Source organism: Cygnus atratus, chromosome 1, assembly GCF_013377495.2.
Source record: "Cygnus atratus isolate AKBS03 ecotype Queensland, Australia chromosome 1, CAtr_DNAZoo_HiC_assembly, whole genome shotgun sequence".
Lineage (NCBI taxonomy): Eukaryota > Metazoa > Chordata > Aves > Anseriformes > Anatidae > Cygnus > Cygnus atratus.
In genome coordinates, this window is record NC_066362.1 from 47107506 (window position 1) to 47131038 (window position 23533).

At 36.5% G+C, this 23533-nt stretch overlaps 1 protein-coding gene across 2 annotated transcripts in view; it reads left to right on the plus strand.

Moving 5' to 3' along the window:
- Window positions 1-22616, plus strand: part of CDK17 (cyclin dependent kinase 17) — a 94271-nt gene extending 71655 nt beyond the window's left edge. For both annotated transcript variants that reach the window (XM_035551570.2, XM_035551571.2), the window contains 13 exons: window positions 4445-4570; window positions 8501-8557; window positions 10402-10516; window positions 11049-11143; window positions 12035-12097; window positions 14839-14962; window positions 16476-16596; window positions 17140-17237; window positions 17579-17684; window positions 18392-18434; window positions 19688-19778; window positions 20585-20662; window positions 20857-22616. In XM_035551570.2, coding sequence (XP_035407463.1) covers window positions 4445-4570; window positions 8501-8557; window positions 10402-10516; window positions 11049-11143; window positions 12035-12097; window positions 14839-14962; window positions 16476-16596; window positions 17140-17237; window positions 17579-17684; window positions 18392-18434; window positions 19688-19778; window positions 20585-20662; window positions 20857-20894 — 1155 coding nt within the window. In that variant the 3' untranslated portion in view covers window positions 20895-22616. The remainder of the gene's footprint in view (window positions 1-4444; window positions 4571-8500; window positions 8558-10401; window positions 10517-11048; window positions 11144-12034; window positions 12098-14838; window positions 14963-16475; window positions 16597-17139; window positions 17238-17578; window positions 17685-18391; window positions 18435-19687; window positions 19779-20584; window positions 20663-20856) is intronic.
- Window positions 22617-23533: the final 917 nt, after the last annotated feature.

Genomic DNA, 23533 nt, shown 5'->3' on the forward strand with positions numbered 1-23533 from the left:
TTCCTTTTCGAGAACTCCTAACACGTCATTAGATTTGGTTGGCCATTGAAATTAGTCTGGACGAAGTCCTCTGTCCAGAGAGTGTCCTTTCCATTATTTCGCAGAATTCCACAAAGGTTTAAGAGAATTAGGAATTCCTAAATATCACCGTTTCATACTGTTGCTTGCCTTCCACTAGGGCAGCCTGGCGTCGTACCAAAACGACAGCAAGCAGCCCGGCCGGAGAGGGCGGGTTTTGCTGCTGCTAAATTAGCAGCCGGACTGTAATGGGCACGTCAGGGCACAGCTGCAGTAGGGGTGTGAAGGAGTGAAGATGGCCATCCCGGCTAATGCACAAGCTTCACATGCCAAGGCTTGTGCTTGGCCTGGCTGCCCCATCCCCACCTCCGGCAGGGCAATACCAGCGGTCAGCCCACGCCAGTACCTCTTTTACCTCTTTTACCGCTCTTGGGGTTTCTTTTCCCCACTCAGCCCCTCACAGCAAGCTGGCTGTGGGCAGGCGAGAGTCTGGGGGGGGACATGGCCAGGACAGCCAACCGAATGGATTTTCTATCCTGTATGCACTGTTCTTAGTGAAGAAAGCTGGGAGAGGAGGAGGACAGGGGATGTTTGTGGTTGTGGTGTTTGTCTTCCACTCTCAGGCAACCGTTGGGCGCGCTGAGGCCCAGCTCTCCAGGAAGGGCCTGGACATCTGCCTGCCGGTGGCAAGTAGTGAATGAATTCCTTTCACTTTGCGAGCACGCACAGCTTTTGCTTCCCCTATTAAACCGTCCTTGCCTTGCCCACAAGTCTCCTCACCTTCTTTCTGTTTTCTCTCCGTCCCGCGGGAGAGGGCAGCAAGCGTGTGGCGGGCGGGCGTCCGGCTGCGAGCAACAGAGGGCCTCTCGCTGCTGTCAGCCAGCGCAGGCAGCCCCGTCTGGGAGCATTTGAGGCTTCAGTTGGCTCCTGTGGCAGTGTCCTCCTAGATTTCTTCTTAGCATCTCTGTTAAATTAAACGGGTTTTTCAGCTGTAGCAAAGTGATGCAATTTTCATTTCCGGTTTTGCTGCCTTAGCCGCTAGGAAACATTGTGCTTATTTCTCTCATACGCACCTGATGAATCCCCTTTCATGTTGCTGTATAGCATTAATTTTGGTTGCATTTCTTTCCCATGAGATGATTGCTTCAATTATTACAAAAGCTGGCAGGAATTAAGGTGACACAGGCAAACAAAATGCCATAATTTCTGTCTTTCAGCTATTTGGGTTTGCAATCTAGATGACTTTCTTTAATTTTGCCTATATTAGGTAGTTAGGTAAATGATAATTATAATGCAAAGAAGACTTCCTATAAGTAACTTTCGATACGATCTTTCAAATATTGGTGTCATAGAAGGCTTCTGACTGTGGTAGGTAATGATTTTAATAAATGGTTTAAAAAAAAAATGTGGCTTGGTAGATATTTCAAAACAGCCAAATAAGCATGAGTGTTACAAGTAGAATAACAGTGGAGATCCTAGGGGGAAAGTATTTGTGAAGTACCTGCTGCAGTTTCCATGAAGTCCTTTTGTTTCCATGTGAAAAAGAGACTTTCTTCAGCTCTATGAAGTTAAGGAAAAATGATTTTTTTTTCTTTTTTTTTTTTATTTACAATATGACAAAATGGTAGGCTTCTAGCACTAAACATTAATTGGGGGGGATTTACTGTTGCGTATTGTACATTGTTACAGATGTAAATACTGAAATTATATTTAAAAACAGATATTACAATCCTGAAGAAATCTTTTCCCTACAGTTTTCATCAGGTTCTGTTAATGGTTTTTGGTTTTTGGTTTTTTAAAGAAACACATGGTGGGGGGCTGCTGTATGCTTAAAGTAGACTGTTGTTGATTAGGGTTTTTTTCCTAACTGAATTGGATTTTGGCCTTTACATCAGTAAGTACATCTATTCAAGCAGTGTTTGCATTATGCACTGCAGAGGACAACATGAAAGTTTGCAGCGTAAGCCCTGTTTAGAACTGAGGATGTCACATGGATCTCTGGAGTAAGTCATAGGGAGTTTTGCAATTGCCTATTGCAAAAGTGGCATTGGCGGAGCTTTTGCAAATGATGAAACGGGAATGCTGTAAGAGAATTATTAGCTCCCATTATAAGATCTTCTAGTACCTAAAATGTTCACTCCAGTTTTTACAGTGGCTTAAGTCGGAACCTTAGATTTGTTTCATTTCCCGTCCTCTCCACTTGGAAAGGTATTACATGTTTATTGACAGCAGGCCTCAACAACAGTAGTTTTTCAAGCATAGTTTTTGAGTTGCCATCAGAGCTTGAGGCTGCCTTTACTTTCTTCTTCCCACATACCCATCAAGTTTGTATGCTTGGAAATGCTTCTTCAAGACTGTGGATCTAGCTGTGAAGCACCATGTCTGTTGTCCCAAGGATGAGTGCTGTGGGAGAAGAGAAGATATAAATTGAGAGCTCCGGGGTACAACCAGTTCAGTATTCCATGAGTTGTGGGCCATGATTTGACTGTACCTGTAAACGGGTGCTATTAAAATACTTATTGTCAAATAAGCTCTACGGAACAGTAATAAGAGAGCACTACAGCAGATTTCTTTGCCATAGTGATAACAGCTAGGAGTAGGAGAGAGCTATTCTGCCGCAGGGAATGTAGGATAATGATGAGTTATCTGCTGTTTTCAGGAAGTTACATTGAAAAACTCGGCCCAGTGCTCTTTTCTTTTGCTGGCTTGGATTTTCTGCTTTAGTTTATGTTCCTGACCAATGGGGAAAAAAAGAAAATTAGGATATTGCCCCCACTCTTTGGTCTGGGATCATGATAGGAAGATGGAGTAGAGGCTGATACTGGCCCTCTTCCTGCCCCCCACCCCCCGTCTTGCTGCAGCAATTCCAGGGTTTCCCTCTGCAGTGAGATGATCCAGCTGCTTTCTGTAAGGCAACATGTAGCTCTTCCCTTTGTGCTCATCTCTTTTGAGACAAACACAAAAACTACAAAAATGAAATTAGCAGAGCTTGTAAAAAAGAAGGAAAATTCTTTAGTGGAAAATACCGTTTTACTGAAGGATTGCAGCTAGCTCTTACTATAATTAATTAGTTCCTCCACTCTCCCCAAAACCACATAGGCAGTTTTAATATTGGCAATGTTCTAAAAATTTTGAAATACCAAAGCTGAAAATTAGTAAAGAAAGGGGAAGCTGCCAGTAGTGAGGGATCCTTTTGTTTATTTTTAATTCATCTTCAAAATGCTGGTCAAAGCTGTGATTCTGTGAACAGTACTCCTTTTGTTTAAAGACTGTGATTCCAATTTAAAAATTCTTTACCAAGTATGAAATGCAGGCACTGAATTTTGAAGTTATGCAGAGAAGCTGATATTGGGCAACAAAGCAGAAGCTAACAGAGACTTTGTGCTCTTCACTGACGCAGGTATGAGGAGCGGAAGAAAAACAGGAGGGTTAATGCCAGAAGTTAAGCCTTTCTTAGCAGCTCTTCAGAAATTTGTCTGTATCCATTGGCTGTACTGAATAGCAGACACAGATCAACTATTTTGAGGGTGTGTGTTAGCACTTCTGGCCTACCTGAAATTCAGTTAATTACATTTGTGTTTTTTTAATATATTTTAAATTACATTTTTGTTGACCTCTTGTTCCAGGTACATATACAGATCATACATATACATGGTTCAAATACTTTATCAGCACTGAAAGCTCAGCAAGTTGTCCACCAAGATCTTGTCCTGAAAAGTCTGACGATCCAGTTCTTTGGCAGCCTAAGCCAATTTAGCTGCTGGCTTCCTGGGATTGCCCTGCTGCCTCTCTTGCCCTGTGTTCAGGCTCTGAGCTTCTCTGACCTTACACTGAACCTGTTCAGAGCACAAAGCTGGCAGGAAGCTATGCACTTCGTGTGAGATAGTTTCTCAATGATTTAGCATGCTGAAATAGCTCAAAGCTGCTGCAAAGACACGAGTAGAAACACATGGCCAGGGGGATGTTGCTGTAATTATAAACTGAAAGTTTATAACCTTTAGAAGTCAGTGTAATATAGTTTGAATTGTGGAGATCTCTTGTTATTAATTATTACTTGAAAAGAAATATATTAAGCCTCTGAATTCACAGTTTCCATCATTCTAGGTATTTGTATGAGTATTTATTCCAGTAAACTCAGCACATTTGTCCACAATGCAATTCTGTTTTAGTATTTCATTCCTCTTGTTTTGTTAATGTGTGTAAAGCACTGAATTTTTGAACATGCTAATTAAGCAATTTGAAGTATTATTAGAAGAGAATCTGTTTCTAAAAACAATTTGTGTGATTGCTTATTTTTCATTTATATGAATATTTCAGTTTTAAATAGTAGCACTGTAGTAACAGTAACCCTAACCAGTGTTAAATCAAGTATAATGCAGATGTTCCTAAAACATGAGAATTCTCTTTTTAACTTTACTTACTGCAGGATTTGAACAAGCGTTTGTCCCTGCCTGCTGATATCAGGATACCTGATGGCTATCTTGAAAAGCTGCAGATTAACAGCCCGCCATTCGATCAGCCCATGAGCCGACGTTCTCGTAGAGCTTCACTAGTAAGTGTAATGCATCTGCCTTGCTAAGTCAACCTCTTGGGTCTTAAGGTTCCATTTCATGCAGATGTCTCTGTATTGTAAGCATCATTCAACTTCATTTGTACCTTGGCTTTTATGCCCTGAAAGATGCGGGCACTTCAGCGTGTACTGAGCACGTGTCAAATTCCACTGAAAAAAATCACCCTTTCCTTCCTTTCTCTTCTGCAAACTTTGCCCCTCATTTCTCAGTGAGGGTCTTAACCCACTGAAATTAGTGGCTGAATTCTACTCCCAAAGTGCATACATAAATCCTTTTACTTGTTAGAGCAGTGATGATTTATGTGAGCAAAGAGCACCTCCAGTCTTAGATCCAGGCTGTGTGTCTCCTGTGATATAGTATGGGGGCCCTAGAGTAGCACGGCATGAAGGCAACTAGTCATCACCTTTCTTTTTGTATTTGTTAACAAATTTTTTTTCTCAAATTTCCTGTTGATATTATACCAAAAAAAAAAAGAACAATCTATGAATTCCCAAGAGTATTAATAACTAAATTCATATATACCTTTTTAGGTATATATTTTCATTGGGTTATTTTAAAAAATAAGCCTTTCCTTGTGAATGGGAGGATTCTTATGTTCTAATTATAGTATAAATTCCAGAAATCCCAGATACCGATACTAAATATGCACATCCCTGAAATAGTCCAAAACACAGCTTTTTCTTATTTTTACACAAATCATTCAATTTCAACCATAATTTGATATATTACATTTCTTAATATTAATTGATGCCTTAAAGGAATTGCTAGACCACTACTGAATTTCTGAGCAAATTCATTGGTGTAGAGAAAAACTGGATAGATTTTTGAAACCCATGTCGTTCTTTTTTATTGATTTAACTGTTTACTTGCTGGAAAATAAATATGAAAAAAATATATATTTATAAGTCACATAAAATATGGAATCATTCTTAACTGTGAAATATCTTTATTCTTTGCTTTGTTACATACATTATTAATTCACAATGTTTGAGATTTTTGATGTATTTTGCCCCTGAAAAAATACAATGTAGTGTGCCAGACCAAGGCTCTGTTCTGCATGTTTCCTTTTATAAGCACAGTATTCAAAGAAGGGAAGATTGGATCAAAGCACTGGAAGTAATAGTAATGTAGCAAGCTTAAATATTTGTGCCAGATTTTTGTAGCTCATTAACCACTTACTTACTGACATAGCATTGAGTTGGGGACTGTATTTCCCAGAACCTTCTCTTTTCAGATGCTGGCGTACTGAAGTACTTTTTCATAAGAGTCTTTTCAGTGTTGGAATATAGTATTTGAGGGCTGGGGGGAGTTTCCTGTGTATGTGATTTCTGTTGCTCATTTAATGTTGAGCCCTGAGTGCAGTTGGAGTTCTCTCTTCTTTACATTCTAGAAAGAAAGAAAAACAGTGCCCTCTAATGAATATGATGTGTGTATGGTATCAACTTCCTGTCACAAGGTTGTTTGCTTTTGCCTTTCAAAAATGCTTTTCAAGGCTGAAAAATCCAAAATGAAACCTGCCAGCAGCGCTGTGGTGTGCAGGCATGCATTTGCTGCGTTGTTCTTTCATTATTTCAAACTACCTTTAACAAAAAAAAAATGAGAATCATTATTCTGAGGTTGTCATTGAAAGCTTGCTAGCAGATTAGTAATTGAAGTATATGAATACTGTGTGCTGCTGTAAAGGTATGTCTCTCTTCAAGGCGTAGTAGGAATTTAAACAGCTGTAAAAAGTATTAGGTGAGAGCTTGTTATACTTCAGGTCTGGTGCATTTCTTTGAAATACAACAAAAAATTAGATTAAATGCATTGTGCGTATCCTGGTACAGTATTGCATGCACAGCAGCATAGGTGCATCTCTTAAGCACCAACCATTAGAAATAAGAGACCATAAATATCCATGTTCCTGTATAGGTGAAGATGGGTAGATGGATCTTGCCTGAAAAATTTGTTTAGAAATGATTTTGAGGGAAAAATTAAAATGAAATTGATCTTGGTTTGAGTAATCTAAAAAACAGTTTTTCTTCTGAGGTGGTGGTCAACTGAAATGTGGTTATAAATAAGACACACTGCAAGGCAGGTCTTGACGAATATCTGTCCTCTATATGTAGGAAATACTTCATTCTGTTGTCTAAAGATTTTATGTTTATTAATCTTGAACAGTACTGAGGATTCTAAGAAATCAGACTTTCAAGTTGTATTCCAGACTTCCTGGCAGTAACAAGGCTAAATAGGTACATGGTTGCATATAGTTTCTCCTTTCAATTCAGAAGCATATATTTTTATTTCTGATACCATCCATTTATTCACTTCAAGTTGTATCTTTTTAAGTAGATTAAAATGCACTTTGGAAACAATACTTGCTTTACTAACACTGTACTTATGTCAGTGGTATATTTAAAATCTCACTGGAGTTTTAAGGGTTGTCAAGTATCAACTTTTCCTGTATTTTGGGATAAGCAGCTTGGCTTCACCAAGCTCTGAAATATGCTTGATTCTAAAGCATGCGGTTCTAAAACATTTCAGTCCTAACACTAATTTAATAAAACAGAATTTCTCTTAGTACCATGTTAACAAAATGATGTGCCCATTTTTTCTCTTACATATGCCAAATATGCTTATAGACAAGATCTTACACTTCAGTTGTGTTTTCATGCATATGTTCTCAAAATTAACAGAAGCATGAATCCAACATTTCTTAGTATGCCTTCATGTTATATTGCTGTCAAATCTTAATGCAATCAACAGTATTTGTGTTACAAAGTAAAATATTATAAAGTTCTAACATCCATTGGGTTTTAGGAGTAAATCAATATTTTTTGACCTGAGGAAATAGGTGCTGAAGCCAGTCAGAGGTCAAAGTGTCTTTCCTTAGAAAGAAATGTTAAGTGGAAGGAGGAGGTGATGCTAGGAAGAAGACCTGGCCTTTTCATCTTACTGTATGTTGAGTTGTCAGTAACTCAAATCCTCGTGAAGCCAGTGGATTTTGGATTTTGACATGGTACAGGTTATATGCACTTTGTAAATCTTTTTAAAAATTGACTTGTTTGACATGTCAACTTTCAACATTCTTTACACTGTAAGAGCAATTTAAAGATTTAGTGTAATTGAGAATTGTCTTATACAGAAATAACTACAAGAGAGATCTACTGAATAGGAGAGTAGCAGTGGATTTGAATAGGGAAAAATAATGATCTTAAAAGCCGTCTTGCAAAAAAGGTGTTACATGGGCAGATAAAATCTGGCTTGCATTGCCAAGGTAAGTTGGTGACCAGAAAAAAAAAGGTGAATAGGGCCAAGTAAAATATGTAAAGACTTGAAATTATAGGCCATGAAATGTGAAGTGTTGAGGAAAAAGCTGGAGCTTGTGGAGGCATGATGTTTAAGGATTTTACTGGTGGAGTGTTGTACTGAAAAGCCTTTGAGAAGCCAGAATGGAGGAAGAGACCTGGAGCTGAGGTCTTGAATGTGTTCTATGTATTTACAGAGAGAAAATGAGTAATGGAAGTTATTTTGGAAGAAGCAGCTGCATATGGATATGCTAAGCAAGAGAAAGGATGGAATAGTTTGAGATGGCTTCTGTGCTTTAGACTATAATAACCTCATTAGTAATCAGATCAGAAGAATGGAGAAAAATTATGCAGGAGTTAGGATAAAGTGGGGTTTTGTATGAAATGTAACTAAGTACATAGTTCTTCTAGGATGTGCAGTGGACTGACTAATAGGCTGAGCATTCAGCTTGGATGCTGGGACACACAAATATAATATGCTAAATTGTTTTTAAAATAACAGAATTTAGTGGTGTTTGCTGTAATACTATCAGGTATTTTTCTGAAAGAAAGTTCAGTTTGCTGATTAAATGATGTATAAATTAAGGGTCAATATTATCAACTTTCTGTATTTTTTCATTGTAGTCCGAAATTGGATTTGGAAAAATGGAAACCTATATCAAGTTAGAAAAGCTTGGAGAGGTATGTATAGCTTTCTTTTGAAATTAAATGACTACTGCTTTGATTACATTTCTTTAATGTGCAGCTGACAGAGCACTGGCAGAGGTTGCCTGAAGAGGTTATGGAGTCTCCTTCCTTGGAGACTGTCAGAAGCTTCCTGGACATAGTCCTGGGCAACCTCCTCAAGGTGTCCCTGCTTGATAAGGGGAGTTGGACCAGATGACCTCCAGTGATCCCTTCCAACCTCAGCTGTTCTGTGATTCGATGGCAATGTTTTATGTAAAATCTTTCATAAAAGTTAACTGAAAATCTCTCTGTCCTTCAAAATATCCGTTGGATTTCTCTTTTCAGTAAACCAAGCAATTAACATGCATAACAACCACAAAAAGGTTCTATGCTTGTATAATAAAACAAAAAAAAAGCAGGAAGAACTTAAGTGAGCTGGGGAAGAGCAAGACTTCATTATTGAATGGTCTCTGACCTTATTATGAAGGCTAACATTGTATACAGATAGACAAAATTATTCTGTTGATAATGAAACTACTTAAGTCTGGTTAAGTACCCTACTGTCATGATTTAGGTATTAGGGAGCACTTGTATTGGGCAGGAAACCATCATTTGCAGTAAGTAGGCAAATAACTATCTGTATTCTGAATATAGACAAGCCAACACACTTGAGCTCAGTGGCCAGCTATGTGCTACCAGTTGAAATACGTAACACTGAATTCTGTTCCCCTTCCCTGCTGGGAGGGCAGTAATACAGCTTTCCTCTACTACATCCAGCCACTGATTTTCAGAGAACCTGTAGAGTTCAGGGGAGAGGTCAGGTTTCTGACCTGTTCAGTTTGGCTGAGGGTGACCAGTGGGGACAGAAGAAGGATGAGGAGCACCAGGATGGGACGCGCTGAACATTGCAGAAGTTAGCGGGGCTGATTGGTTTGTCTTCTGTGAATATTGCAGTTAGGCCTCCATTTGCAGTGTTTTCATTTCCAAATGCATTTTTTTCTCTCGAGTACTTGCTAGGTGGCTCGCTAGACATGGCATGATGTCGCACAACTTTGGAAAAATATTAATCAAGCAGCTATCAAGTAATAATTGTGGGTGTATTTTATCCCGCTTGCATTATAAAATGTAATGGACAATATAAGGTGTACCTACAGTAATGCAGGGCATTTTCTGTAACTTTTTTGCTTCCTCTTTGCAATTCCTGGAATTAGTTACACCAACTGACTGTTTTGTCAGGGTTTCTTGTCATTATGTAACATATATTAAGAGTTTTGAGTCTTTCATTGTCTAAGAAAACTAAAAGATAAGTTTCACTATATTCATGTTCATTCACCATGTCAACAAAAATGGAACTTCAATTTCCTCTCCTTGCAGACCATGCTCATGTAAAATATGTAACAAAGAAAAGAAACAAACAAAAGGAATTGTATGTTTTCCTAAAAATAGTAGTAGAATTTGTCTGCAGCCATTGGTAAAATAACTGCAGCAAAATATAGAGGTAACTGCGCTAGCTTTATTTAAATAGGGCCTTTCTAGACAGTAAATGATCCCAGCAGTGAACTTAGTGAACTTAACACTACCTGATCTAACCTCTTTGGTAGGTGTATGGTGTACAACTTCTTTTGTAATTTTCAGAGCTAGTAAGCATATGCATCCCTTGTGTCTTCTGTGTGTTCAGATCTGTTTACAGACTATTTTTCTAGTTTAACCTACATCAAAAGAAAAAAAAAATGTAATAACTAGTCATACTCAAAATGAAAGCTATTAAAACCTTCAATAGCAGTTCGTATTTTCTTTTTGAACTGATCTTTCAATGAAGGAGCAATTTTTAAGAGTTTTCTTCTTTTTCCATTTTGTAGGGTACTTATGCAACAGTTTATAAGGGGAGAAGTAAGTTGACAGAGAACCTGGTAGCTCTGAAAGAAATTCGCCTGGAACATGAAGAGGGAGCACCGTGTACAGCTATAAGAGAAGGTGATACTTTTTTTATTACTTTTTAGAATTTCAAATATTTCTGGCTTTCTTTTTGACCAAAGTACTTAGAAAATAATTCGGCTATATGGGACATGAGAAAAAAAATATTAGTTTTGATAAAGAAAATTTTAATCTTAGACGTCTTAAGGGTTAGTGTTTCAAATGTATTTATTTTATTGGGGGAAGGTTGTGTTTTCAAATGGTGTTATAAATTGATGATTTTGTACTGAATTAGACTAATACTAGGGAGTAACTTTCAGGGATTCAGAATACATTATATGAAATGACTGCTTCTGCGTGAACTGTACAATTTAGCAAATATTTACAGTTTGCTACCCAAATGTGTTTGGTCTTTTAATTAAATACATTTCCCATATTTAGTGTTCGTATGGCATTAAGTTAATCTATGTTCTTTAAAATAGCTTTTTAATTATAAATAAATAAATAAATAACATATATATGAACTTGCTAGAAATGTGTTTATTGCTTATGTTGCATTTATTTATTTTATATTTACCATTCTCCTTTGCAGTGTCATTATTAAAAGATCTGAAGCATGCGAATATCGTTACGTTACATGATATTGTTCACACAGACAAGTCTTTGACTCTTGTTTTTGAATATCTGGTAAGCATTTAAACCACTAGTGAGCTTTATATTCTGTTTATCTCCTTACAGAATACTGAGTAACACAGACATAACAAAATTCTGTACTGTGTTTTTTAAAATACTCTGTTATATTGTTGTCCTGCATCTAGAATTATTCGGCTGAAAATTATACATCTGTATTCAGTTCTCAAAGTGCAGTAAGTTAGTAAATACTGTTGTCATCATTGTAATGTTTCGTTAATAGCAGTTAGAGGTGATCTACCTGAGAAAACTCATCCTGCATTCAGTAACTGTAAAAAGGGATAATTATGCTATTATCCCAGTGATATTTTTCTGTTATGACACAATTTTGCAAGTGATCTTAGAAAAAAAAGTATATTCCATATTTTTGTAATTCTTTTCAAGCAAGTGCCCACAATTGCATCTCTTACTTGCTTGCCTCTTATATTATAGACTTTTCATTTTCTCACTGAAGCTTTAATTATATTTTTCTGGAATATATGAGCGTAATAAGAGGGTTGAAGAACAAAATCTTCACTTCCAGTGTAATTGGAGAATGTAGTAATTTCATTTAAAAAAAAAAATGTGGCGCACACAAGGTAGAAGATGAAGGCAATAACAAATAATGGTGTCTAAGATAATGCAACCTCATGGACAACATGGGTATTTCTGCCCTCTAGAAAGCCAATTTTCTCCATGTTCAGACTTCCGTGGTTTGTTTTGTTTGTTAGTTTTGGGGGAGGGAGAGGTGGTTGTTGTTGGTTTTTTTTTTTTTCAGAAAAAAAAAATACAACTTTTGCAGAAAACACAGTTTTCTGATGAGTAATTTCTTCACTAGTTCTAATAAAAAATAATAGTCACATAATCTGTTGTCCATAATTTTACTGAACAGTTATGATCTTTTGACAGGACAAGGATCTGAAGCAGTACATGGATGACTGTGGTAACATCATGAGTATGCACAATGTAAAGGTGAGTGTTTTCAGTGACATTTACTGTTTTCCAACTTTCTCTGTTCTGACTGAAAAATTTCAGAGAACTTACTGATCAGGAGCTGTATGGTTTAGGGCTTTAAAAAAAAATAAAACTTAAAAAAAAAGTTTTTGACCCTTTGTATGTGGCTCAACTATATTTGACATCAGACAGAGTCTTTCTTTTTGGTTTTGATAGCGTTCGAATGTTTAAAGCAAAAAAATCAAGAGGTTACGTAACTTTATTTAAGATTTCATTCTCTTTGAAGTTACACTTTTAAAACAAAAATTTCCAAAAAAGTAATAAATTTATAACTGTATTGACCTCTTTTTGTCCTTCCACTATTGTGTACTCATCTATTGAGGTCAGTCCTTAGATTAGTATATCCTCAAATAAAATGTGTGCACACCAAGGAAAGTGCGACCAGAGTCATGATTATGGGATTGGATTCCACTGCCAAGTAAGATATTTTTAATACATATTTAAGAATAAATGATGGCCATGTCTCCATTAGTGATAAAATGGAAATTATTTTCTTTGAGAGTTAGTTGTCTTTTGCTTTTAGCTATAGCTATGGACCAGTCTAGTGGCTCAGTTGCAAATCAGGCCTAGTGAGACTTGCTCAGTTTCAAGTCTCCCTCCTAACAAGCAGTTTTTCATTTGAAAAACTAGAATACCTGTTTGTATTTTGTTAATACTTACAGCTCTATAAACAAGATTCCGAAGAGAAGAGATTACTAACTTGGGATAAGTAGTCAAATGAGGCTGGATTGTAACAGTATCACCCTGCTGTATTGCAGCCTGTGCTGTACCTTCAAAACAGCTTCATTAAGCTGTATATAATTCATGTAAGGGTTGCTACTTTTACAGTAAGCATATTAGAAACTTTTCCATGCCTCTTGAAAAATATTAATTGTAAGCTCTGACCCTAAGAACAGAACCAGAGAGTCAGAGAGACAACAAAAAACATAATTAAGCTTGTGTTTTTAATTAAATACAAGTTAATACGCTGTAAGTGGGAAGCTGATTCCTGTAATAAGTGTGGTTAAGAGAACAGGGAGAATCTGCTTGTGATAATCAGAGCTAAGCAGAGAAAACCTGCTTTTTCCATGTCTGCCTGTGGTTTAAACAATGCCATAAGAGCAGATTGATATGGCCAGTACCTTTGGCACTGAGAAAACAGAACAGCTGCTTAACTGTGGTAGCTGTATATGCTTATAGTACAATAACTGTGGGGGTTTGAATCATTATTAACATTTGAGAGACCTCCCTGTCACCCCTTCTGTCATATTCTTCACCTAATTTTATGTTTTCAGTTGAAACAAAATAAAAATGTATCATATAAAGATGTGTGTGATCTCTGCAGACATTACCATTTCAAACAAAATTTTGAGTTAATATGTGTCCTGTGAATTTTTGGAAGGATCCATGACAACTATCATGAATATCCACAATTTCTGTAAAATAATCTGCATTGCTTTTTTGACCAATCCTTGCTGTCCCAGGGCACACTAGAGTTGTGCTGTTAACATCTCTTGGGAGTGACTACCCCTGCAACAGTGTAGGCCTGAGTTGACAGGAAAAAAAAAGACAGTTGTTTCTCATCCTGCTCTTCCAAAAAGGAAAGGAAGAAAGAAAAAAATGATCCAAATTCCTTTTTTCTTGAGTAGATAGATCCCATATAAGCAGACTGAGAACAGATGGATGTAAAGTACACCTGCTGTGTTGTTTGTCCAGTTTAGGAAAAAGAATTTGGTGGTGTCACCTGGTACAAAAATAAGCTGCTGTGTTAGGAAATGGTCATATAAAAATGTTCCAGTGTTTCTTCTCAAAAGCACTATTACATGGTGAATTTTTCATATTGGTAAACATCGTTGTTTGTAATGCTCTGTATTTTTTTCATTGTACATTTCATCATTGATACTGCCTGAGGGCTTCTGTGTAGGAATTGATACCATCAATGGCTACCCAGAAGGCCCATATTCAAGTTCATATGCTTTATACACACAGAAACTGCAATGTAGCATTTATTAATGCAGTGATAGAGTAAACTGGTTTGGCTGCCCACTGGTAAACCTTTCTTCATCCCTTATTACCTTTATGTCTATGAATATGCAGCATTAATATGTGTGAGTGGAGTTGCTTGGTTGGCTTGCTGTTCCAAAGGACTAAAATAAACCTGTGTGTATTGAGGTCAGGGGATGAATATAAAATGCCAGAGGACGTTGGGTTGTTTGTAATGTTCATTTCCCCACTTCTCCACATTTCATGAGCTTGTGAATCTAGTTGTATTTTTCCAAGAGCCTGCCAAAACATCTTTAAACAGTTTTTGCACAATTGGATGGAAAAGGTGCTGAGCTGTGGCAGAAAGGAACTTGAGTGTAGCCAGAGACAGTTACATTTAAAGACATTAGTGTGGGGAGGAACACTGGTAAATACTTAAAAATAAACAGCCCTGTGGCTCTCTTCAATTATGCAGAACAAATCTCTCTTAAAATCTTTATTGTAAAGTATTGTGTAAAAGCAGTGCATTAGCATAAAAGGATTTTAAATCTGTAAACAATAATGAAGATACTGTAAGTGTGCTTATAGGGAAAATTAATTTACTTTTTGAGAGGTACTTTTGTCTTGCTTACAGTATAGAGCTTTAACTCTGCAGTGCCCAAACAGGCTGTTATAAGTTAGTGTAATCTGAAGATTAACATTTTTGGCCTAATTTATTTAAATGTTCTCTTTTGTAGCTGTTTTTATACCAGATTCTTCGTGGTTTGGCTTACTGTCATAGAAGAAAGGTGTTGCATCGAGATCTGAAGCCACAAAATCTACTAATTAATGAGAAAGGAGAACTGAAGCTAGCAGACTTTGGTACGGACTGAAATTCCTCTACAACAAATACTTTCTTTACTCACTATTAAGAAAATACTGAAAACAAATTATACTGAACTTTGAAATCCTTTGGAACTGGGAATGTGCATTTGCAAACCACTGTGAACATCAGGAAAATGAACCAAAGATGTGTATTTTTAATTCATCTTTGTACATCCCTACCAATTCAGAAGGCTAGGATTTAGAACCTTGTCCTTGTTGCTGTTTGTCAATAACTGGAAAAGTAACATCCTCTAGTCAGTAGGCAAGCAATTTGCTGCCTGTGATGTAGCTATCCTGTCTTCCTTGCAATGGCTTCTGAACTGTAACTGCAGGATCAGCATTCAGTCTGTTGGCTATGGTCCCAGCCCAAGTCTGTGTCAGTTTCACAGTTTTCTGTAGAAGCTGGTACTTCTTAGTCAATCTATGACTTCAGTTGTGAACACTAAGGAATATTCCACAAAACGTCGTTTTGGTTTCTGTCTTTCCTTTAAACGAATTCGTGAAAGCAATCATCTGAAGGAGACAAAAGAGAAGTGGGTATGTGCAGTTGCATTTATAAAGGAAAGATAAGAACATCAGGTCTGTGGTAAATTTGTGCATTCTCAGATGGAAAATGAAAGTCATCCTTTTACAGGATATTAGAAAATAGGTGTGTAGGTCATACTATCACTTGACTTGAGGTTTGAAAGTAGTCTTACAGCTTCCTTTGAAATTGACACTTAGTCAAATCCTTAAGCTGGAGTTCAGGCTGTTTTTTTACTCACACTCCACAATCACTCCAAAGCAGAGTTACCAAGGTGAGCAAGAGGAAGGGTCTGTCCCTATACAGAATTGTCAGGTGTTACTGATGCACCAAGTTCCTTTGAGATTTCCAGTGAGCATTTGCAGACGAGTGCAGCATTCACAATTTCCTTTTATTTTCTATGTCAGGAAGGTCCTTCGAGAATTGTGCTAACACTGTTTTTTTCCCTGGTTTGTGAACAGAAGTTGCTCAGAAGATTGTATTTAACACAATAGACCTAAATTGTATTGAGGATGTTACTGACAAACTGACAGTATTATTGTGGAAAACCTCTTTCGAGCAGTCCAACGCTGTTGGTCCATTTCCACTGTTTCATGGTTCATTTGTTGCTTTCTTCCTCTTGCAGTGTAATTGTTAAGTGGTGAATGTGGGATTTCACAGATTGTGGGGAAGATGCTATATTGATATAATGCTTTGTTGTTTCGATGACATGTATAGGCTTACTGCAAGTTTTGATCTGCTTACCTGCCTTCTATGCTTCAAAACACTTACCATGAGATTTCTGTAAATACTAAGACAAATCACATTGTAGAAATATATTTGTTAGGACTCTTGAATAAATATAATTGGGAAGGTATTTAACAAGTTAGTATATTAAAGTTGACTTCTCCTGTAAAAGTTCTTTGTCAGTTCCATGGAAAATAAGATTTAAGAAAAGCAGCATTGCGTAGAAGCAGCACATTACCCTTTATTTCCCTTTTTATCAAGGATTGGCTAGAGCGAAGTCTGTTCCTACGAAGACTTATTCCAATGAAGTTGTCACGTTATGGTACAGACCACCTGATGTTCTCCTTGGATCTTCAGAATATTCAACTCAAATAGACATGTGGTTTGTATAGCTTTCTCTAGTTTTAATTTTTATTCTCGGTCAAGTTGAAAAAATGCCAATTCTTCATTGCTGTATAGTAGCATTCAAATACTAATCTTTTCAATTTTTGAATGCTATAACTGCTTTAGATTTTATAGAAAGGATCGACAGATGGGGAAGATGCTATTATTTGTCTCTGAAAATGCAGAGTACTTTTTTATTGCTTAAACATGCATCAGGCCCACATTTCTAGGGGAAAAAAATTCCATGTTCTCCTGATGACATAACATGGTATTTTACTATGAACTACAATACAATTGATTAACTTGACATCTGAAGGGAGAGGATATAATATAGCTATGACAAAGATTTTGTTTGGTCTTTGACAGTTCTTTTGTTGCTGTATATCTTCTTTCAAAACAATATTTTTAGTAGCAACATGTGGTTAACTAATATAATTGTTTTTATTTAAGAGAAATTACAGAAGTCTATAAGAGCAGAAAGCTTAAATTGCTGTTGTGGTTTTTTTTCTGATTTACCTTTTTCTCTTTTTTTCTATAAAAGGGGCGTTGGATGCATATTTTTTGAAATGGCATCAGGAAGGCCTCTCTTCCCTGGTTCAACTGTTGAAGATGAGCTGCACTTAATTTTCAGGCTTCTAGGTAAGCGTGACTTTTAGCAGCACTGTTACTGGTATATGTTTATTCTTCTAAACACTTTTTTTCTGGGAGAACTGTAGATCTTTATCTATTAAAAATTACATTTTATGTTCCATTGTCTTTATGGTGAATGAGTGTGCTCTTGATTAAAAGTGATCAACCTGAGTGCACAGATGAGTTTGTACAGCATTGCCTCTTTTTCTTTCCTGTTCAAATTACAGGATTAAGTACTTATGTCAGAGCTGTTTCTTTACAGGCCTGTGGGGGAGAGGGGTTATTTTGTTGTTGTTTTGTTGGTGGTGATTTTTTTTTAAGTTGAATTTGTTGCTTTTTTTTAAATACAGGAACCCCATGTCAAGAAACATGGCCAGGTATTTCTTCCAGTGATGAATTTAGAAACTACAACTTCCCTAAATATAAACCACAACCCCTAATCAACCATGCACCAAGGTATTTTGTGTTTTATTTGAAAGAACATATGTATTCCTATAGCTTTGACTATTTGTAAATGTGAACAAGGTTCCAAGTATGGTGTGCTAGTGAATGCTGGAAAACTGTACATCATTGTGGGCAGATATTAATGCAAAGCATAATTCCATTACTATGCAATTACTTTGTCTAATATCATTCAAGGCTCCATAATGACCTATAGAACTGTAAACTCCTTGTTAATAACGCCTGCATAGTGGCAGTATTCACACAGCACTTCCAAATTCTCTTGTTATATAATAGGCTTATTGTTAAAATGGCAAGATTTCCTTGAGCAGTCTCTTGAAATCATTCTAAAATCATTATGAGGAATTTGAAGGGTCTGCATCAGTATTGTTAACAGCACAGAGGTTGTAAATAAACTTTATAACAAAGCCTAACACATTTTTATTGACTCTGAAGAAAAAGATCTAATATTGTGTTCTCCTAGTGAATGACCTGGGTCAGCCTACTAAATCACAATACAAAGCTCAAGATTTGTATGTTCCCAGTATTTTCATGTTGTTCTGAGATAGTGCTACTTGTATGTATACACATTCACAAGCAGAAAAGTTGTTTGGGTGAACACATTCACTTTTTTAAATACAACTTTCATCAGTTACTTTGCAGATCGGCTTTTGGTAAATATAGTTCAATAACTTTTTTTTTTTTAATATTTTTATTTTTAGGCTAGACACGGAAGGAATTGAATTGATAGCGAAGTTCCTTCAAGTAAGATATGTTTTGTGGCTTTACTTTATTAAAAGTGCAAGTTTAGAGTTTTGGTGTAGTATGTAAAATTTTAATTACAAGCATAGTACCTGTTAGATCTAACTCAAAGTGGAATATACAGCTCAGTATGTAGTGGATGACAGATTTAGGAAGAATGATTGTTAGGCTAAATACTGTAGGAACATAAAAGCTGGTATTTTGGCTGTGTTTTTTTGTTGGAGTTGTGGTTTTGGGTAGGGTTTTTTGTTGTTTTTCTTTTTCTTTTGCAAGAAGCAATTTTTTCTCTCTGATTACTGTTTGTAAAAAAGTAATTGATTCTGTTAGCAATTCTCTGAAAAACTAAAATGCGTTTGAAATACAGTATTAAAACAGAACTTTTAAATACAAATACTACAGTTCTGTAAAGATGGATTTCGCTTACCACTAGAGAAGCATCTACTAATGTAAAGAATACTCTTTGATCTTTCAAACTGTTTGTATTCAAAAGGTAAAGTGTTTTGTGGGTTTAATCTTTTAATCTGCATTAAAAATGAGCCAAGGAACAAGAAGAGGGGAGGCAAGATGGAAGGCCAACTCTTAAGTCTTTGAACAGATGTAGACGCCCTGTAACTTCACTGTGTTAAGAACCCTTAGTATGTAAGGTGGAGTGCAGTAACACTGCTTTGCAGCCAGCGATTCAAATTCTATACCAAGTCTTCATCCATTTACACAGTGTGAGAACAGTAGTCCTTGCAGTCCTTGTTTAGACTTTGTTCTTCTTTGTGTACGCCTTTTTTAAATGTCTGCATCTTTGTCCAAATGTCCAAATATGCCAAACATGAGATGTGTTAAGCACAGATTGAAGACCATGTTGTCTGAAGTTCCCTTTTATGCAAAATACCGCAGCATAGTCCGTTCTAATTAGAAAGCTTTTGTGATCTCATGTAATTGTGATTTAATATTAGAACATAAAGTAGCCAGAAGTCTGACATCTGATCATTGTTACAACTACAAATAAAGATTAAGTATACTTTTATTTGCATCCATTTACAGCAGTTGAGTATTTTAGCAATCTCATATGTTGATAATTCTAACTTAGATAACATATGTTAGGTGTTTCATGTGTGAAATAAAAGTAATGAAATCAAAGATGTCCTAGTGAGTTGGTAGGAAAGATTTGAGCAAGTTGAACTCTTTCTTCCTTTGACGAAATCACTTAGTGCAAAGGATTTTTTAATGAAAACCAATGCACTTACATCCTTTTATTTTAATAGTATGAATCAAAGAAGAGAATTTCAGCAGAAGAGGCCATGAAACATGCATACTTCAGAAGTCTTGGAACAAGAATACATACTTTGCCTGAAAGTAAGAATAGTAGTAAAGCAGCAGAGTATTGTTAAGATAGTTCATGACTGTCCTGGGTCTGGCTGGGATGGATTTAATTTTCGTCATAACACCTTGTATGGTGCCATGTTTTATATTTGTCACCAAAACAGTGCTGATAACACACCAGTGTTCTAGCTATGGCTCAGCAGTGTTTGCACAGTGTCAAGGCCTTCTCTTTTCTCACTTTCCCCCACAGTGAATAGACTGGGGGGTGCGCAAGAGGCTGGGAGGGGGCACACCAGGCAGATAACAAAACTAACCAAAGAGATAACCCATGCCATATAATGTCATGCTCAGCAATCAAAAAGGAGAAAGGGGGGCACGGTGGGGGGTGAGGGGACTGTTGGGGAAGTTAGCCATATTTTGCTAAGGAACTGGCAGGGCATCAGTCTACACATGGAAGGTGGTGAGTTACTGCCTTTGTATCTCTTTTGTTTTCTTTCTCTTCTTCACCCTCTCCTTCACTTACTAAAGAGTTTTCATCTCAGCCCACAGGTTTTCTTGTTTTTACTTTTCCTTTCCTCTTCCCCACACACTAGGGCTGTGGGGAAGTTAGCAAGCAGCTGCATGATGCTTAGCTATCCATCAGGGTTAACTGACAACAATTGCTTAATGAAAAATTCTTTAGTCTGTTAAAGAAGTCCAATACATATTGACTTAAACATTTGGGAATAGGGAAAGGTTTTTTTTCCTTGTCAAATCTGCACAATTAAAAATAGAATTTTGCTCAATAAAGCATGGTTGTGCTCAGATAGATATGAATTAATTTCTCTGCTACATTACAGGTGTTTCTATATTCAGTCTAAAAGAGATTCAGCTGCAAAAAGACCCTGGCTTTCGAAATTCCACTTACCCAGAGACAGGTATGGAAAGATTAGTATTTTCTCATACTTACAAGTTGCATGCTAACACAATAACTGCAGGTTAAAAAAAATGTGATACTGGTTGAAGCCCAAAGAAAGGATATTTTCTTGGCATAGGAGAAATATAGATAATGATTGAATACTCTGTTGCACGAATGCTTAAGTTTCTTACCATGGTCCATGTTCTGTTGTAGGACATGGGAAGAACAGAAGGCAGAGCATGCTTTTTTAAAGTGGGCGGTGCAGAGTCAAGCCCAAGCCTATCCTATCAATCAAGGACTTGGATCTGAAGGCAGTGCTCTCTTTTGGTGGACTTGGAATCGCAGTTTGTCTACACTGTCCTCTTCACAGTGGAGTCTTTTTATTTCCAACCTGCAGATTATGTTTTTATATTTGTTGTCACAGTGTGACAATTTTTTGTACAGTTGGTTTTAAGGTCTCCTCTGCCACTAGAGCCAGTAGGTTACAGCTGTTGATGTAACTGTAGCTGCAATTTTTGTGCAGGACTGAGAAACACAGTGCATTATTTATTGCGGAATCATTGCTGCTAAATAACTACTGTCTGTATAGTTAACACAACAGTTCCATGCCTGAAGAAGTTGCAATGGCTTTATAATATGTGAATGCATCTGTTTCTCTTCATAAAACGTTCTATTGCTGCAGGTTTTTTTGTATTTCTTAAACTGCAGTGTTTCCTGGAATGTAAACATAGCTTTGCTTGGCTATAGGTGAACCATCTTTAATGCTCTAAGTTCATGGCACTTAATTCCTTATTTAACATTGGAAGTATGTGTTGAAATAGTTGAAAAATTATAATGCATATTATGTTTTTGAAAAGCACATGGTGTGAAAGTTGATTCAAACAAGTGAAAAGTAATTATTATTTGCTCTCAGATCCTATATTAGTTATTGATAAATTAGAGCATGGAGACTGGATAATAAATTTTGTCAGGCTCACTCCAGCATAAGATATTTGCACATTGTTGTGCATATGGGACCTGACAGAAGCAATGACTTTTTTTACCTTGTTTTTAACTTAGAAATACAAATAGTAAAAAAAAAAAAAAAAAAAAAAAAAAAAAGAAGAAAAAAAAAGATTCATATATGTTGGACCCTGGCTTAATTTTGAAATTTTGGATCTTTTCATTACAGAGAAACAGGACGACTAATTACAAGAACATGGGAATAATGTCACACTTTTCCCACCCTGTTGCTCTCCCATTTGTGCATTATTCACTTGAAATCAACTGGAAAGATGCAAGTTTGTACTTGATAAGAACTCACTATACTACAGAACTTTTAAAATGGGAACTTAGAGAGTTTCTCAGATCTTAGACGTTATCTGTTTACCAGAGATAGTAAACATGTTACTACTATGCTTATGCATCTCAGTGAGTATCATAAGTACACCCTTGGTGATGGTTACAGTATTTTTAAGCATTTGTGTTCACCTTTATGAACCTATTTGTTTAGTGCATCTTAAAGAGACTGTAAATCTTTATTGGTATATTTTGAAATGGTCATGTAAATCTTTGGCTGGTATATCATGGAAATAGTCATAGGTAACTTAATTTTTCCTGACATTCACTGTAAAACATTCAGGGGTCCTACCATTTCTGTTCAGGAAATCTTGTAGTTTATTGTTATTTAACAGTATTAAGTGAATTTTTGTATATTTCATTTTAACTTTATTTGTGAATAGTGATTGTGGCATGTTTGGGGGTGTTTTATTAATATTTCATTGATACTGGTAAATTTGAATTGGGATTTTTTTTTTATTATTTTCTGGAAGAGAGAAGTTAATGTGTAATGGTGACTATTGGACCACTACTGCTTTTCAGCATTTGTAAACCGGTTTTACGTTAAATCTTGTAGACCTAACAAACTGCTGTTATTTCTAACTGACCGACCTGTATTAATATTGTACTTTTGAAAGTATAAATATTATGTGGAATTCTTTGGTTTTGTTTTGAAATTTATAACGACAAAGGCCCTGTGCTGTTAAAAATACAGACTAAGTGAACTTGCAGTTCTTGGGGCATTGTTGAAAACTTAGCTAGATCTGTGTGTTGTGGGAGTCATCAGTTTTAACTCTAGCTGCTTATGAATTCATGCAACCCAGAAGTAGTGGCAGCAAAGGTGGTATCACTCATCTGCAACTGAGGCCGTTCAGGATCTTATCATAAACATGGTCCATAGTCTAATTGTTAGCGATGAAGTCCTGCATGTCACGTGGAATCAGGAGTTTTGCCTAGCTCTAGGAAGGTAAGGCGTGTCTCAGATGCATGGATTTGAAATCCCACTGATACCAGCGGGAGTGTCGTGTGTGTCAGAGGCAGATTTGGCACTGATTGAAAAACCTTTGTCCTGAAATAGTTGTTATATATATTTTTATAGTTGGATCTGATCTAGATTTTATACTGATTAACTTTGTAGGAAATACGTTGTAGATGTAATGGTGTTGAAGAAAGGAGTATCAAAAAAACATCTTTTTTTTTCTACAGAAGTAGTGAAGATATAGAGTAAATGTTCACTGTGGATAAATGTGGGATTTAGCGTTTCTAGAACAGTAATATTTTCTAGGTCATAAAAGAACAAGAAATAATGTGACACTAATGAGTAAAGGACTTAAAGGTTTAACTGGTAAAATGAAGTGCATTAACAAATTTAGAAGGGGATCAGCTGCAGCTAACAAAAGGAGATTTCCATTTTGGGTAGGAATTTGGTTTTGTTGTTACAGATGAAAAGATCTTCCATAAAATTGAAGCACTCTGAATATAAAGAGATTTTTCTAAGGATCTACAAATGAATTGGTTTGCTTCACTAGGAGGTAGCTTTAACGAATGTATTTTTTTGGCATCTGTGGTCAAG